Raw genomic sequence first — 17,319 nt, forward strand, 5'->3', positions numbered from 1 at the left:
ATCCACACACTTGTCTCTGAGGCACTGTCTGTTGTCAAGTTCCATTATATTCCACCGCATATCGAGGGAAATACGCCGCCTATTCTGTATCTTTCCGTCACTCCTCACTAATATGTGCACATAGCACAAGGGTAAAGTCCTCTGTATTATCTTCACCATGCTTCTCAAATTCTAAAACAAACAAAAAAAACCCTGAAAACTCTTTTGTGAATTAATTTATGCCCCAATAATCTAGAATAATCAACATGAATCTTTTATTTTCAGTTCATTTATTCCCACAGAGAAGACACTAAACAATGTTATTAATTGCAGTCCCGTTGTTTCAGAATGAATATGACGTATCCACGGATATTTAACCTGAGCCTTTACATTTGATATATTTTAAGAAAATGTATTTATGTATGTACAGGCATTTGTTGAAGATTCCCTTGTGAAAAATACGATAAATCACTCCAGTCTCGATGATAACTGAAGAAAAGCTCTGCATTTGCTCCCTTCAGTCGTCTTCATGGTGATTTTTCTAAGTTGTTGTGCAGCCTTGAAGCATCTACAGCACCCACATTTAGTTCCTATCTCTCCGCTGCTTTACTAGAGATGCTCAGAATTCAGGCCAAGTGAGATGGATGTTGCCAAGCCTCCCCTGGTATATTGAGGCTAAAAAGGCACCAGTTTTGTCCTTTTTTATTTGGGATTTTTCAATTTACAGATTCATCATTTCCTCCTCCACAGTCTTTCCACTGGTTTCAACATACCGCTCCTGCACTCCAAGAGTACTGAAGGACTGTTAAGGCAAACATCACACGTTTTAAGATTCAGGTTACTTTTAGCATAATCCTTTCTAAGTCACTATAAAAACCAGAGTATTCAGTTCAAGCCAGATGAGTCACAGTGAGTCACTGTAGTGACCAGGAAAGGATACGAGTCGAACTGGAAGTCAGCCCCCACAGCAGCTGACATCATTGCCTGCAGATTCCTCTCCTCCAGGTCTCCAAAGCAGTAACCATTGGCTTTGTCCACCGCTCGTAAGACCTGAATCATGCTGTCTTTGTCCTGGAGACAGAAAAGGAGAAGCATTTTTTCCCTGTAGAAGTTCACTGAAACTGGAAAGAGATTTGCTGAAGAAACTCTCACTGACGCTTTGCTGTTCAAAGTTCATTGCATTTTGTAGTTTCTGAAAATATATAATGTGTATATATTCACAAGTTAGTGATAGATTATGTCCTCATTCTCTTTTTTTCTACCAGGCAGATTCACTTCATGAGCAGCATACAGGCACACTTTGAACTCAAAAAGAAATGTGGCCTGGCAGCCCGTTCAGCAGTTTATTCAGCATGTTTATTAAGGTTCATCTGCATACACAAAGCCATACAGTCCCAAACTTCCTCAGATGCTCACAGTTTAGCATCTTGTCCTTCTCAAGGTCAAAAGTGTTGCTTTCGTCTTTTAAAATTTGCTGTGTTTAGGTACCATTGGTAACCACGGTAACTAGTGGCTGCTTAACTTAAAGGGGGTAGAAAACACAGAACTGCATCAGGGCTGCGTTTCACAAACCTGCCATTTGTATAAATTACTGGTGCCATATGCAGTAATGGCTCCTGTCTCTGGTATAATACAGTGCACACAGCCCACTCCATTTGACAGTCTGCTCCATGTGCAGAAAAATGACCCAGAGCTCAATTTCACATGCTAAAAATGATTTATGATTTACCTGTTGAAAGATACATAATATATCATCAGTGATTTTTAGACATTATTGAAAAGAGCCATTTTGCCACTTGTTTTTTTTTTTTAAGCAGGGTTTTATGAGGTACTTAAGGGCTTTTCACACAGAGATTCTGCACCAGCGCCGCAATGAAGGAATGGCGTTTTTTTTGGTTATTCACACAGATTAAACAAAGCCGCCCGTGCTGTTATTTCACACAGAACACCGGCATTCTGGAGGTATAAGAGGCGTCAGCGTCTTGTCTGCGCGCGGATCTACAATGCTACTCGACCGTTCACAGCCGACCCACAGACTAATAATAATAGTATAATAGACAGATAATAGTAGCACAACTGTCAGTAGAGAGATGGACAGAGACGGACTGCAGCGCTGTTGAGGCTCTGTGACTACCTCTGTTCTTTAGAGGCGCAAAAGATCTTTCCCCTTATTCCGATTGTATACCTTTCACATAGACAGCGGGGCACAATGAAGGCGTAAGATCCAAACATCCAAACAGGCTGTGTGAAAGGGGCTTAAGGAGAAGTACTAGATACTGGATTTAATCCAGTACCCCAGAATTTAATCTGGTCATGCTACATTAAGTCTGGGATTCCTGGATGAAGCTCAAAGCATACTTGATCAGTGAGCGATAACCGTTGTTTCTTTTAAGTGAGCTTTGTGTGTGGCCGAGTGCAATATGCAGTAGCCCTGTGTCAACTGTCCTGCAGCAGTGAAGCAACCACACCCGGCGCCTGGTCAGATAGAGAGCAATGTTTTTGTTTTTCTGTGTAACTAAATAGCTGCAGAGCAACCTGAGCTGTTAAGAGAAATATGTTACATTATACACCTGAAATACAGGCTGGTACACCATATAACCTATATAAATCATATAAAATCATTTCTGTTGATTTAAATGTACATTTGTCGTCTATTACCTAATCCCATTGTGAATCAGAAAACTACCTGTAATTACACTTTAATTTACCAATGCATATTTCAGTGTAGTTAGAATAATAATAATAATTTGTATTATTATTTATAGCTTACTGTAATGTACCACCAGCAGTATAAAATGTATGAGACTGAGGGTGATTCTTTGAAATGTATAGCAAGAAAGGATTCAAAAACAGCGAGCAGTGATACCTGTACGTTAAGGGGCACAAAGGAGACAAGGCTGTAATCTTGTATGACCTCTGCCAACTTCACGTTTAGATGGTGGAACTTTTTAAAGAAGGGGTCTGCAGCCAGGTGATCAAGAAGATAAGTCAGGTCCATGACCTCCGTGTAGAAGTCAAGGTTAAAGGCTGTGCAAGAAATAAAGAAGTAAATTAAACGATTATTATATTTGAGCGTGGCAGCATCTGTTTTGTTTGAGGTAAAGCTGATGGCCCTGGACGTACCCAGCTTTCCATACCGCTCGATCAAGTCCATCTTGGAGAGGATGTTGACGTGCGGAAGCTCCACGTGCAGCATGGTGGACAGCGAGGTGCACAGAACGGAGATGAACTTGGCCGGGTCGGCGCAGTAGTGAGAGTCCACAAGGTGAACTGCTGTCAGCTAAAAGAAGTGAGAAAGTCGTAACACCTGATATCTACATTATGTCATTATGGAAAACACACTATGAATGTAAAGATACAGCATAATAACATCATTACGCTCACCCTGAAATTCCACTTGGCCAGCCGTGAGAATATATTCTTTACTGAATTCTGGTGGGTGTAGAGCTCCACCTGTCCGGGACAGTCAAAAAGGAAGTAACAGTCACTGTGCTGCTTCAGCTTCTTCTCCAACCAGTCCAGATTGGCTTCAACATACTCCATACAGTAGAGGAGCCCCCCATTGGGCCCCAGCTTCAAGCCCTCCATGACGTCGTCCAGAGTGACCAGCTCGGAGATGTCCACCGCACAGGAGTACGGCAATCCTTCGTTTGCTGGGTCCATGTTCACCACGACCACCTTGCGTCCCAGGCGAGTGAGGAACTCCTGCATCCCCTGACAGTAAGTGGTCTTTCCTGACCCTGGGGGACCGATGACCACCTGGCCAAAGCGCAGGGGGGGTACTCCAATGTGGCTGGTCATGTTTCAGAGCCCTATAGGGACCGGATCACATCAGATGGATCAGGGTATCAGCATCCAGGGTGCTACCTGGCAGGTCAGATATTAGTAAGATAAGATATTCCTTTTAGTCCCATAAAGGCAATGCGGATAGCAAACAGTTTTATATGGATGGAGGTGGAGTCAAGTTCAGCCTTTCCAACATTTACTACTGAGGCAAAACCTCCATACTTACAGAAGTCATTGAAAGTAGTGCAATATTTCTATTTGCAGGATTATAAACTGAATGTTTGCAGTGACATCCCCCAATACAATGCTGAATTACATTGTTTCTCTCCATTCTTCAAACAATTAATGCACACACATTTGAAGATCATATAACAATAACAAGAGACTCCAGTCTGCTGAACTCTGGGCACAATGATGTCATCAGTGTCACTCAAATATAAATGATAAAACAAGCAGGACAGAGATCCTGCTAGAAAAAAAAACATTTGAACTATCAAATGCTGGGTTAAATAAAACGAATTAAAAGTCAATGTGACCATAGATAAGTCTAACTGACTTCAGCTACATGTTTTCTCCCCAAAGCAATTTCAGTCAAAAGCAACTGGACTTGGTTATTAACCAAATAACCAAGTCCAGTTGCTTTTGACTGAACTTGCTTTTGGATTTTCTCACCTGGACAAATGAGAATATTCACAGGCTACATGTTTTCTGTCACCACATGGAGGACTTTTATTAGAAATTGTAAAAAGTATCGATGATAATTACCGTCTGCAGCCGTTATGTTTGCATGCGCACCATGCTAGCTAACTGGCTAAGCTACTCTTAAGTACATCCGGGTTACGTAAATAGAATGTCAAAATAAAAGCATATATTTTATATTTGACATATACAGTCAATGCCTGGGACACTACACTAACTCACCTCTATGTACTTATTATTTCAACACTCCCTTTACATTAAATCCTATTCATACAGCTAAATCCAAACATGAAGCATTGGCATAGAAACACACCTTTTCTCTGATAGTGAATCAGCAATTTGAGGTATTAGATAATCTTATTAATGACAAAATCAGCACAAGTGGAATGAAAGGTGTGAAAAAAATTTAATAACACAGTCATACACATCTATACAATAAATCTTCAGAATTATATCAGAGTCATGGTCGTGGACCAATGATGCCCCCTGGGTGCCAGCCTCTGTACTTCATACTGGTGTTGGGATGACGTCTCAGTAAGGTGTCGCCTCCATCGATGTGTTTGGGTTTGTCATACACGGTAGTTATATGAAAATCTGTTCTGGACTTTTTTACAGGGTGGAAGACCAATTTCTCTCCATGATACCTGCAGAAAAGAAATACAATAGCATCAGGAGAGCACTAAAACAATGTCCACTCACTAGCATACACTAGCAAAACATGCAGACAGTTCTATTTTGTTGGTTGTTTTTGTGTTCATACGCACCCAAAGCCTCTTTTACAATTGGGATGTTGGCCATCACCCTCAAGGGCGTCAGCAATCCCCCTCTGACTGTGTCCCAACCCTTCACCGTCCGTCCAGCCTTGCTTTTCCATCAAACGACGACCAAAGCCCTGAAAATAAAAGACGTTAAATATCGCTAATAAAGGACATGGCAGTAAAGATGGAGTCAAACTATAGGCCACCCTGTTACCTTAGTGAACCTCTCAAATTTGCCGATAGACTGACTGTTTCCAGATCTGTCTTCAAGACCGTCCCTTAGCCTCTTTTCGTAGCGCATTTGGACATAGTCACGGGCGTCCATGTCACCTCCATCTGTGAGAAGAAGGGCTGGGTTAAAGAACAACCGATGCAGCAGAGATAATTTGGTTCTGTTCATCAGTAAAGGTAATCACAGATGTAAGACCAACCTTTATCATAGTAAACACTCATGTCAACATCCCAATCGTCTGCCGTTTGTTCATCAAAATCTAAAGAAAAGGACAGAAGGAGACATAAATGTAATTGATATTTCATCCAGCAAATACATTAAAATTCAGTTAGCTTACACTTTTTTTTCTCCAAAGCAACTTACAATAAGTGCATTAAACCATAAACATACCACGCAAAAGGATATAAAATCCTCAAATACGTTTAGGCAAAACTGCTTCCAGTGCTAAATTTTAGAAACAAGAGATAGAAAGTTTTTTTGAACTGATTTATGGGCCAAGATGCTGTCTGAACAGGTGAGTTTTCAGTCTGGGTTGGAAGATGTTTAGAGTTTCCACTGTTCTTTAAAGTAGTAGTAGTGATAAAACTAAAATTTAAAAATCGTATACATTTCCAGACTTCTCAGAGGATTTTTTTCAGTCAGTACTAAACATCTGAATGCCAATTGTTAGATGCTTATGTAAATGAATGGTTTTAAAATCAAAATTGTAACACGTATGTTAAATATTGACTGATGTATGCCAATATGTTGCCAAGTAATTACAAGACATTTTTACACACGTATTGCAGCTCATACACAACTCCAAACCGACACATTTTCAATGCACAGCATTTTTTCAAGCTAAATGCTAAAAGAGTGCAATTATTAACTGTGTACCAGAGACTACAGACAGTAACAGTAGGGATGCACAATTAACCAGGAACAACAAAAGAAAACACAAGTCCGTGCTTCATTGGCTTTAGATGGAGTAAACATACTGTAAAGAAATACAATTATAAAAAATAAAAATAAATCATCCCTAAAATGTAGACGACAGGCATCGAAAAAAATTCAATAGATAAGAATTACAGTCGCACGATAACGGTAACCATGGTAACCCGACACCATTCTACAGCCAGCTTGATTAGTTCCACATCATCTACAGGTCGGCTGTGTTTCTTTAGTAAGCTTGTTTTGATTTATTTATATTAATATATTTTTATTTTAGAATGTGTAAATAAGAGTCTGGAAACAACACAAACATTTCCCCAAACTTATCCAGGCCTCGAAATTACTTAAATGACCATTTCCTGAAATGACCGTTTCAGTTTGACTTTGCATAACAATGCTGCCTAATGTGGTTAACAGCATCAGATGTGTGATTTTATAAATGTATATTACTACATAATTCAAAGGGTATAAAGAGTGTCTTCTTGTTTAGTGTGAAAAACTGCATGACTTGTGTTTTTGTTCCATACCTCCTTCTTCCTCCTGCCAGTACTGGGCGTCAGTGTAGAACACCAGGCCTGAACCGCCCTTCTCCCACTTCAGCTCAATCTCCTCTTCGTACAGCCTCTCTTTGCTTCGCTCCTGGCTCGTCACATCCTCGTGCAAAGCTTCGTGGCGCTCCCATTCCTCACAGCGGTCATCGTCCTGTAGACAACAAGACTAATATTTGTCACAGTGATGGGGTGACGATGACTGTAACGCTGCCTACAGATGCTGTTAATAACAATGCATTTATATTTGAAACTAATAATACCAATGGATTCAAACCCACATCATCTGCATCTGACTGTGCATCCTCCTCCTCCTCTTCTTCTTCTTCCTCTTCATCTTTCTGTGGCTCATCAGTCTCTGTGTAACCAAATAGCTGCCTCTGTCTAGAGGGCGGAGCAGTAAAAGTGCCTGGTCCTGTAATTTCATGTCCAGTAGCTGTTAATACTGTCTCCTCTGTGGCTGGAAGAGTCCAACTGTCCTGATAATGGAAAGGCACATTCCCGTAACGACGGTTGGAGCCCGTCTTGGGGAAAGTGAGACCCAACTTCCGGATGAGGCGGGGAGGAAGTCGGCAGGACTGGATGAGCTGCAGGAACACTTTCACCGGCGTGCCTACATTCCCGTTCTGCATCAGAGCCGGTGGATTCAGCTCGGGCAAACTTTGGAGGTCAGCGTCTGTGAAACACTCCTTTAAGGACACCCGATGCCGCTGCTCGTACCTTGATTTATAGGGGAATGACCCATCATCTGAAAGAATAAAAAAAACACAAGTACTACATGTGATTGTCCATGTCCATATAGAAAATACAGTAGTTGATGTAAGTTTGTTTTCAACCTCACCTGTACATGTCATTTATTTATATTTATATTTACTATGTCTGACCTTTCTTTTATGATCATTTTATAATTAATATGTGCAAATAATACAACAATTAACATTTAATAACACTTCGCAACACAACTAAGCAACAATGAAAACAAAATAAGTAGTAACACCTACATAATGTATTATTGTCTCATTAAAGTATATTATCTTGTCTTGTTTTCTAACTGAGAATTAATCTGAATCAGTTTCCTATTTTAACAAAAAAAATAAATTAACTCTGATCATTTAATCATCAAGTCACTTGTCTAGAAAAAAAATATTAAGCATAATATAATGTTGTCTATATTCTATAATATAATGTAATGTTCCTTTTTACAGCAGCAAAGTGATTAGCAAACAAAGAAGCAGACTCACCACCAACCAATAAATTGTAGAAAATATAAATATAAGAATAACAGTAACAATATAAACAATATTTTCAAACATTTTAAATTCAAACTAAGGCACAGAGGAAAAATATTACTATTGCACATTGAGACTGAATCCACCTGAGTAAGTATTTCACACTGTGAGTGAACCCAGTTGGTGAACATTATAGCGCAGTTATTGTCATTATTTATTATTTTTAATTATCATAAATCATTTATTGTTTCACTAACCTTTGTCGTGTGAAACTTTGACTCTTTTAATAACACAGCGTCTAGACAGCCAGTTTCCCTTCGACTCAATCCAGTGGTTCCCCGCATACATGCGGATGAATCTGTCGGCATCTTGAGCCTGAAGAGAGGCGATACAGCAGCACGACCTCGCCGTCCGCTTCTGCTCCGTTACCCGGTCACTCTCTAACTCTTCACCGGCAACACACACGGGACTCTCCCTGAGGACCTCCGGTCGATGTCGGTAGTGAAAACACTGGAAACCGCCGCTTTCTATGAACTGACTGAAGTAATTCCTCAGGTCGGCCGAGCGAAAGGAAACGGGGATGTTGCTGACAGCCACATACACTAGAGGAGCGGCTCCCTCACAGTCCGCCATGATTGTTTGTTTCTAAGACAGAGTACGTCATCGCTCGGAATGGCTTTCAGAAATGACGTCAGTTCCGCTTCTTTTCCCCTTTCTTCTTCTTCGGAGTTTAACCGCAGCCGCAAACCGTAATGTTGCATCGCTGCCGCCTTCTGGAAATAGATTATATAATATTATATTATAATATTGATAACCTGAACTGGGGACATATCTGAAACATTCCTTACAAATACCTCCCTTCGAATAAAGTAAGAGTAGCTTTTCATTACTGTGTGCGACCCGGCAAATGTCCCTTAAAAAACAACAAAACAGTGCCACTTATTTTATGTCATAAATACAATCGTTGTATAAACATTACATATGCTGATAATATTTAAAGTAGGCTGAATGTGTTATTTTCATAAATGAACAAAGACGAGTTCCTTGCTCAGAAATACTAGGTTTAGTTTTACAGCACTATCTTTATCTTTCATAATAGCCTAGTGGAGATCAAAGTATGAATACTTGATTGGTCCTGAAATATTGTTATTTAATATTCTTCGTAATTTGATAGAATATCAGCTGTTGCCATACCACTGCTGTATTAGCATGTTTTTTAAGTAACCAAGGCACTTCAACAAAGACCTTTATTTTGTGAAAAAAAAATGCAAAATTAGAGAACAGTAACCATTGTGTCCCACAGGACATCACTAGTTTCTCACACTGCTCTGGTTTGATCTTGGTCCAATCTTCTTGCAGTCTCTTCCAGACAATTGCAGTGAAGGTAATGCATGTTGCTGAAGGAGGTTCACATCAACATTTGCATTCACTCTGCCTTGTAGCTGTACAAGAGGCCCAACTCCTGCTGCAGAAAACATCCCCCAAACCATGACACTTCCTCCTCCAAAGTTAACTGACTTCTTTGCACACTTTGGGTTCAGTCTTCCCCCAGTCCTACGCCCAACATAATGTTTCCCATCGACACAAATAAATTGAATGTACTCTCATTTCTGAAGTGCACTCTGGACCAGTTCTCCTCTGTCCACACAACATGCTCTTCAGCAAAGGCAAGTCTAGCCTTTTTATTCTGTCTGCTGATGAGAGGTTTGGTCACTGCAGAGTGGGCTTTCAGTCCAAACAGTCTTAAACGACGGTAGTGTGTGCCGAAACAGAGCCTTGCAATCCTTCTTTGCATAGTCCTGTCCTCCATCCTTCTCGTGCACTTGTTTTACATGGTCGACCGGCCTTTTTGAGGCACTTAAATGAATCTGTGTCCTTATAAAGTTCAAGATTCTTGAAATCACAGACTTGGAACGCCCAACCTTTCTCTGATGGCTGAGAGGGTCATCCCTTTGGCCTTCATCTGGATAACCTGCTGTCACAGGGTTTCAGTCATCTTAGAGCGGTTTGCCATCTTGCAAAGTAACCAGGAGAGCTGCAGATAAATAGGGTGTGTCCAACAATTAAGTAAATTGTCATCATGGGCCAGATTAACACCAATAACTGGGAGGTACTTGAAAGTGTTCTCTGATTTTTATCACTGCTTTTTCACAAAATAAAGGTTTTTGTTGAAGTGGCTTGGTTATTTAAAAAGAAAAAACATGCTAGGACAGCAGATATTCTATCAAATTATGAGCACTAAGAAATTACAGAAAAAAAACAAGAATGAATACTTTGTTCTCTAATTTTGACACTGTCATATTGGGCGGCACGGTGATATGGTGGTTAGCACTGTCGCCTCACAGCAAGAGGGTTCCTGGTTTGAATCCCTTCTGTGTAGAGTCTGTGCATGTTCTCCCCGTATCTGTGTGGGTTCTCTCCGGGTTCTCCGGTTTCCTGCCACGATCCAGAGACATGCACGTGTTAGGTTAATTGATGACTCTAAATTACCCGTAGGTGTGAATGGTTGTTTGTCTCTGTTCGTCGCTATGTGCCCTGTGATAGACTGGCATCCTGTCCAGGATGTACCCCACCTCACGCCCAATGTCAGCTGGGATCAGATCCACCCCCCCCCACCCCCCCCCCCCCCCCCCGCAACCCCGATAGGAACAAGCAGTCGAAGATGGATGGATGTATGTATCGAACCACAATAATCAATAATGAAAATTATCTCTGAAAGTTGTTTCTACACCATGAAACTGTTGCAGTCCAGTCCAAACTGAAATGATCTTTATAGCCAAGAAATTATATTTTGCCGAGATGGAAATAGAGGGAGAGTGAGCAGTTATAGAGCACCTCACTGTCTGTACAGACCCAAACCAAGCTCCTGACCAGGAGAACAAACAAAACCCCTTTCGAGAAAGGAGAAACCTTATACAGGCTTTTTAAGAGAGACCCATCTTCTCACAGTGACGTATCCAGACTTTTTTGACTGGGTGGCCCGAGTGCGGTCAAATTTTTAGGGGTGCCCCATGCTACACTAGTCCAACCCCTAGAAACGTCCCTGCATTTTCCAACAACTCAGGAGATTTACAAAAAGTGAACATAAAGGCGTAACAACCAACTCACAGAGCAGAACACTGATCACTTCTGCATCCTTAATAACACTCAACGTTAAAATGTTAAAAGCAGAAGGATGGAACTGTGAATAGACACAGTATTCTGTTGTTTTTTTAACTTTATACATCTATTATGGATTTAGGCTAGTGTCAGGCTGGTTAACCTCACTGAACACGACAAAATGTTGTAAAATCTTTCACATTACTACATTTGAACCTTTTTCAGAGAGACAACCAAGAAATGCATTGAGTCAGAGTTCATTAACCCAGAGGCTCACTCTTCCTCTGGCCTTCACCTCAGCTTTTATCACTGTGTTTTGATAGTAACAGGCAGTAAAACGGTGTCTGGACCCTGACATCACTTTACACATATTACACACTTACTGTGCGTGTGTCATCACCGTCCTGGATTGTGGAAGCTAATCCTCAACAGCGTCATATATTTTTGGAAATTAGAAATGTAAAAAAAGTACACAAATAGATGCAGTAAATACCCATCTGTGTTGGGGGGAGAAGGGAAAATGTTGACAAGACGAACCAGAAATCAAGGGTCATGGGTCACTGGATTTGAGGCCTTTCAGACTTTTATAAATGAAGATGGAGCTTCACAATTAAACCGAGGATTCAGTACTGTTTATATTTTTAGATTGCTATGCTTGTCACAATTTAATTTTTTTAATACTTCGCATTCGGGAAAATACCAAAGAAAAATTTAAACTCTCTTTCTGTTGAACAAAATACTTTCTCAAACACCTCAGTATACAATAGAGGATCTTTTGAATACAATACAGTGCAAACATACAAATGAATTCAGGATATATTCAATAAAAAATGGATAACTTAACAGAATCTGACAAAGTGTTCAGTACTTGGTTATTGATACCCCTACCTACCGGCACCTCTTGGTCAGTAGAAAGTATTGAAGTTTAGCATTATGTGAGTTTAATATGTGCTTTTCCACTTAAAGCTTATTTAGCGGTGCAGTATGTCATTGCAACAAAAAATGCATTTCATAACTCTGAAATTTTGGTGTACAGATTAAGCGCAGTTTTATTTTTGATGTGCTAACTTTATCTCAAAAGCCTGTAAAAGTAGATGAAGACGGACAATTTAATTTGAATCCAGATTAATTAGATTTCCCCTGTATTGTGTTTTTTCAGCAATTTATGAATTTTGTTGTAGACAAGAAACAATTTGAATTATTTGAAAAAGTTACCTGGATCATGCTTATACTGAATAATGACTGTAACTGTCAACTGAATTCCCCAAATCTGAAATTCCAGGATAATCAAAAGATTTGTCCCGAGGATTGAACCCTGGGGTGTAAGAATAACTCACCTTTGGGTTAATGACCTGAAATCAGAGGTGAGCAAATGAACCTCAGTTCTAATAGGGGCAGGTCAATGCCATGTACCAGACATTGTGTCCATCACGCACTGAGGGGTCAATGACCTGGGAGGGCTAAAACTAGAGGAAAAGCAAAAGTTTAAGGGAGAACCTTAAACTCTAAATAGTAAACTCTGTTTCAGTGTGTTGACACAGTTCCCAAAATTATGCAATGATTGTCCTATTATTTGTTATTACAGTCTTAAATCGACAATGCTATTACAATCGAGTGTCTTCACAAATCATTACAGTTTCTATGAATTATTATTATGCATTGGGAACTAATGATAAAAGGTTTGTACATTCAAGCCATGACATAATGCTCATCAGACCCGGACTGCTTCCCTTGCTCGATCTCAGAACGCCGCAGTTATAGTTAAAGCTATATATAGTTATAGAATGAAGGCCGTTTTAATTTTACTGTCTTGGTGGAGATAAGCACCTGTCCTCCGTGTCTGTCTCTGCCTGCTCCTAACCTCTATAAACACGAGCCTTATCACACGCGTTTACAACTGTCAGCCTGCTTCATGAAGCCGGAGGGCTTTCTGAGGGCATAACAGGTCACTCTGCTGAAAGGATCACATTGTCCAAGATAATGTAATGTGTTTTATCTTGCGTTAGAAGCCGGGGGGCTCATTATGTTGTAGACACATCACGTCTTCCATGAATCACTGTAGTTTATCGTAATGAGATCACTCCGGGGAAGAAAATGAGGCCTTGAAACCGACTCTGGAGTATTCTTTGAAGGGATGAGTAAAGGCAGTGATGAAGTAAAACAAACACTTGGTGACTGGTGCTGCCAGTAGTGTCTGGCTTCTAATCTCTTTATTGCAGCCATTCACTTTATGAACTGACCTTGACTCCACTGCTCTGGGGTTCAGATCTTCCTCTGGAACTTTCACAATGATCGTTTCAAGTTTTTCGTTTTTTTGCAGCAGGTAGCCTGACAAAAAAATGAAGAGAACGATGTGTTGTGTCACTTGCCAATACACAATGTGGTGAACATTGAATTGGTTAATGGTGCTCAGTGTCCAAACCAAAGGGCCTTGCCATTAAAAATGAGAGGTTTGTTTATTTGTAGCGACAATAAAGTAATTAGCTTATCAGTCTCAAGCCTCTGTGCCAGGCACGGGGAAGATAACAAATTAAGGTAAACACATTTAAATGACATGTGGAACATTGTACCGCCCGGAAAGGCGTGTTGAACAGGCGCCATAAACTGGAATTCCTTAAGTTTTCTTGGCCAGATTGTTTCAGAACCACTTTACGTCCCTGGGCTAATTTGGCGTCGTCATTTATTTACATTTAAGACTCATGACTACTAACCATCAGCCTTAGCTGTACTTTGTATTTATTGCTAATTAGCTGATGTTAGCATGCTAACATGCTAAACTAAGATGGTAAACATGGCTAACATTATACCTTTTAGCATCATGTTGTTTGCACTGAACAGTCGCTTTTCATTGCGTCACTTTCGAAGCCGCCTCAAAACAAACGCTGATCGGTTCGATCGCTTGGCAAACTACTCCAAATTTTCTCCGCCGCAAGTTACCAGACTGATCTGTGAGTAAAATACAATGGAGCTCTAAAAGGCTATAAATTTCCCACTTAGCTGAGTAAATAAAATATAAAAAGCCCAGCTTATTTCTCATTGGCCTCCAGTGTTTGGGTGTGACTAATGATCTCAGTATAAATCCTGGCTACAGTTCAGGCAAACAAATAAAAAAACAGGTTGGGTGTGTTTATAACGTCACTTAACTGCCAAATTGGGTTTTAAAAATTCCAGTCCTTTTCCAGTTAGATACATTTATTTGGAGAAGAAAACCACTTGCCTCATGAGGACTTAACTTAAAGGTCAATGCCCTCACTCTCCTTTGCTTTCCTTCCAGCTCTTCAGGTGTGGGGCTGATTACCTCTGCAGTCCTTGGTAGCTTGGCACTGCCTGGGTTAATGACACCAGCTACAAGATAAGGCCAAACCCTCTTGATATCCAGGTTACTCCACCAGCTCCTTTTCATTGAGAAAAGCTTATCAGTTTCCCAGGGTTATTCCATCAGTAACCTGGCAGAGCGCATGGTTGTTTTTCACTGTGTATTGACAAGTCAAGGTCCACTTAGAAGGATGGGTTGGCCTTATAAATACGAGAACACTTGCCGACGCACCGGCAGTAGTGCTCACGAGCTCTTGCAGAGCCCATCCTGTGAGAAGTCTCTTACATTTAACGACATCTCCTCAACCAATAAATATGGATACCGGGTGTCATTGTGCGGCCAACAGCAACAGGCTTTCCAATACTATCCTGTACAACATCCTGAGCCAAATGGATAACAGCAGACCAAGCCAAAATTGCTTCAACTACAATTCAATCACTCATCGATGCAGCTGTGAGATGCGACAGACGGTGTGCTTGAAAAGGCCATCTGAGATCTGCAAAGAAGCCTCAGCGGTTCTGGTTAAGACTGTCCATTTCATGAAGCACTTACCTGCTTTTAACCAGATGCCACCAAACGACCAATTCTCACTTCTCAAGAGCTGCTGGGCACCGCTCTTCATCTTGGGTTTGGCTCAGGAGCATGTGGACTTTGATGTGACGGACACACCCGCTGACAGCATGCTGAAAAAGATTCTCCTGAACCGTCAAGAGAGCGCCGAGACAGAAAGGGAGCAGCCCACCATGGCCGGTGTCAGCAAACTCAAGTCCTGCCTCAAAAAGTTTTGGAGTTTGGATTTGAGTCCAAAGGAGTATGCATACCTAAAAGGGACCACGATATTTAATCCAGGTATGTGTTAATCTGAGGTTGTCCATTATATAAGAAACACACGTGGTAGTAGACACTGCAGAACTGCATTATAAATGTCTGTAACAGAATCTAATTTCTTGTCTTTACATTCAACAGATGTCCAAGATTTAAAGGCAGCTCTGTTTGTTGAAGGCTTGCAACAGGAGGCTCAGCACGCCCTCAGTGAGACGGTCCAGATGCTTCACTCAGCCGACCAGGAGAGGTTCGCCCGGATCCTCCTCACAGCCTCAATGCTGCAGAGCATCACACCCAGCCTCATCACTGAACTCTTCTTCCGGCCTGTGATAGGTCATGCTGATCTGCTGGAGCTGTTGGTCGACATGCTCTTCTGCAGATAGAAGAGGACGGGGGGGACTTCATGGAACCGTCCTGGACATAGTTGAATTTATAACGGCGGTGATGCAGAACCTTTCGTTCCCGCCTGATGGTGTACTGCTGAAAAAGGCACTTACGATAGCCAAATGTGAATTGGTGAACACAAAACTATGGAGGACTTTTATCTGCATTGACGTGCAGGTCACTTTAGCCCAGTCTGGACTTCTTTTTATCCACTGAAGTAGAAAGATTTGACTTTCCACATAAAAACAGACTCTTAATAAACCGTATCGTACGTTGAAGATTTTTTTCGTACGCTTCAATGATGTAAATAAGTGTTGTCTGTACTTACAGAACATTATAAATAAATATATTTTTGTACATGAATGTACTGAAGATCTGAATCATTCTCACAAACTCACAGCAAGACAAAATATTAGTTTTATGCGCCAGGTATTGCACCTGATATAGATACTATTGCTCAAATTATTGTCAAGATACTACGGTTTCCAAAGATAGCAAATGTGTCAGAGCGAATTCCCTGGAAATGTGTAAAACATGATGCAAGATGCAATTTTAAAAAAACCTCTAAAAATTAGAGTAGTTCCGATAACAGTATTGGAAATGCCTCCGATACTGCCTAAAATGCTGCGGTCTGTACTGGTATCAGCGAACAAGCCAGTCTATGTACCAATTCCATACAACTCAATTCAGCACTGCAGAAAAGTATAATAGAGCATTCATCCTTTTTGCAACAGAAAGCTAAGGCTTCTGTATCTCCTGTGCTCACGATGACGTCATCACGTTACCTTATTTCCGGTAAGGTATTAAGCATTGGGACATATTCCAATCAATGATATCAGAATAAGCAAAAGTATCAATATAGGCACTGGCGGACCATGCAAAGGGTTTAATCTGAGCCAGAGCATACAACAATAATAGCAATCATATCACATCCACACAGGGTGGTTATCGGACCGGTACTCCGGTATTGGCTCGGTATTAATTCAGATATCGAAACATCTCTTTTTCAAAATAATGTGTGACTATGAGTTTGAAAACTTCTTTCAAGCATGTGTGGTGTAGCTTCAACAGAAAATGTATCCACGGGTTGTTTTTTCTTTATAAACGTAAGGTGAACAGTGGGACCTGTCTGTCCTATTTAGTTTTGCGTACAATTCATATCAACAAACATCTGAGTCATGCACACTGTGCTTTTCTTGTTTTACCAGATTGTGTTGAAACCAAAGCTAACCGTCAGTTCTGCACATCAGTGGTGAGTATTTTCTCTTGACTTCATAATCATGTGAAAGTTAGACCACTTCAAAGCCAGGCGAACTTTCATAATTCCCAATTATGACCACAATGTTGAGGCATACACATTGTACTTTGTCTCCCTCTCATGGAAAATAGTGGAAGTCACACGTTTACTCTGAGAAACTATAATCAGGCAGACACATTTAAAGAGATTTTTTTTTAAATCCTCACATTTCCACTTTTACAAACATTTAACAAAATAAAAGCCCTACACAAAACAATAACCACATTTTTCATGCAC

General features: G+C 40.7%; 3 protein-coding genes across 4 annotated transcripts; 1 reads left to right on the top strand and 2 right to left on the bottom strand.

The window, feature by feature from the left end:
• Positions 1–267: 267 nt before the first annotated feature.
• gpn2 (GPN-loop GTPase 2) lies at positions 268–4,592 on the bottom strand. 2 transcript variants are annotated; one of them, XM_083917947.1, is made up of 6 exons: positions 4,531–4,592; positions 3,364–3,846; positions 3,103–3,259; positions 2,846–3,006; positions 920–1,050; positions 268–773 (listed from the first exon to the last, which is right to left on the bottom strand). In XM_083917947.1, exons 2-6 carry the CDS (start codon positions 3,778–3,780, stop codon positions 701–703), a joined length of 939 nt encoding a protein of 312 aa, XP_083774073.1. In that variant the 5' UTR covers positions 3,781–3,846; positions 4,531–4,592; the 3' UTR covers positions 268–700. The 2 variants fall into 2 exon arrangements, with proteins under 2 accessions (XP_083774073.1, XP_083774074.1); XM_083917948.1 differs by having other exon boundaries at positions 3,364–3,791; positions 4,531–4,574.
• Positions 4,593–4,890: 298 nt separating this feature from the next.
• On the bottom strand, positions 4,891–8,794 carry gpatch3 (G patch domain containing 3; the record flags this gene model as incomplete). Its single annotated transcript, XM_083917883.1, has 7 exons — positions 4,891–5,108; positions 5,229–5,356; positions 5,437–5,558; positions 5,654–5,713; positions 6,912–7,086; positions 7,214–7,680; positions 8,419–8,794. The coding sequence occupies 7 exons, from the start codon at positions 8,792–8,794 to the stop codon at positions 4,925–4,927; spliced, it is 1,512 nt and encodes a 503-aa protein (XP_083774009.1). The 3' UTR covers positions 4,891–4,924.
• A 6,096-nt stretch (positions 8,795–14,890) lies between these two features.
• On the top strand, positions 14,891–15,784 carry nr0b2a (nuclear receptor subfamily 0, group B, member 2a; the record flags this gene model as incomplete). The annotated part of the gene is made up of 2 exons (XM_083919058.1): positions 14,891–15,425; positions 15,543–15,784. 2 exons carry the CDS (start codon positions 14,891–14,893, stop codon positions 15,782–15,784), a joined length of 777 nt encoding a protein of 258 aa, XP_083775184.1.
• Positions 15,785–17,319: the final 1,535 nt, after the last annotated feature.

The sequence above is a fragment of the Echiichthys vipera genome (assembly GCF_963691815.1).
Source record: "Echiichthys vipera genome assembly, chromosome: 8".
Lineage (NCBI taxonomy): Eukaryota > Metazoa > Chordata > Actinopteri > Perciformes > Trachinidae > Echiichthys > Echiichthys vipera.

Coding starts and splice junctions, on each gene's coding strand:
- gpn2 (XM_083917947.1), bottom strand. CDS start 3,780: ATGACCAGCCACATTGGAGTACCCCCCCTGCGCTTTGGCCAGGTGGTC. Junction 3,007..3,102: donor CGAGCGGTATGGAAAGCTGG/GTACGTCCAGGG, acceptor TTTCTTGCACAG/CCTTTAACCTTGACTTCTAC. Junction 774..919: donor GCTGACTTCCAGTTCGACTC/GTATCCTTTCCT, acceptor ACAGTCCTTCAG/TACTCTTGGAGTGCAGGAGC.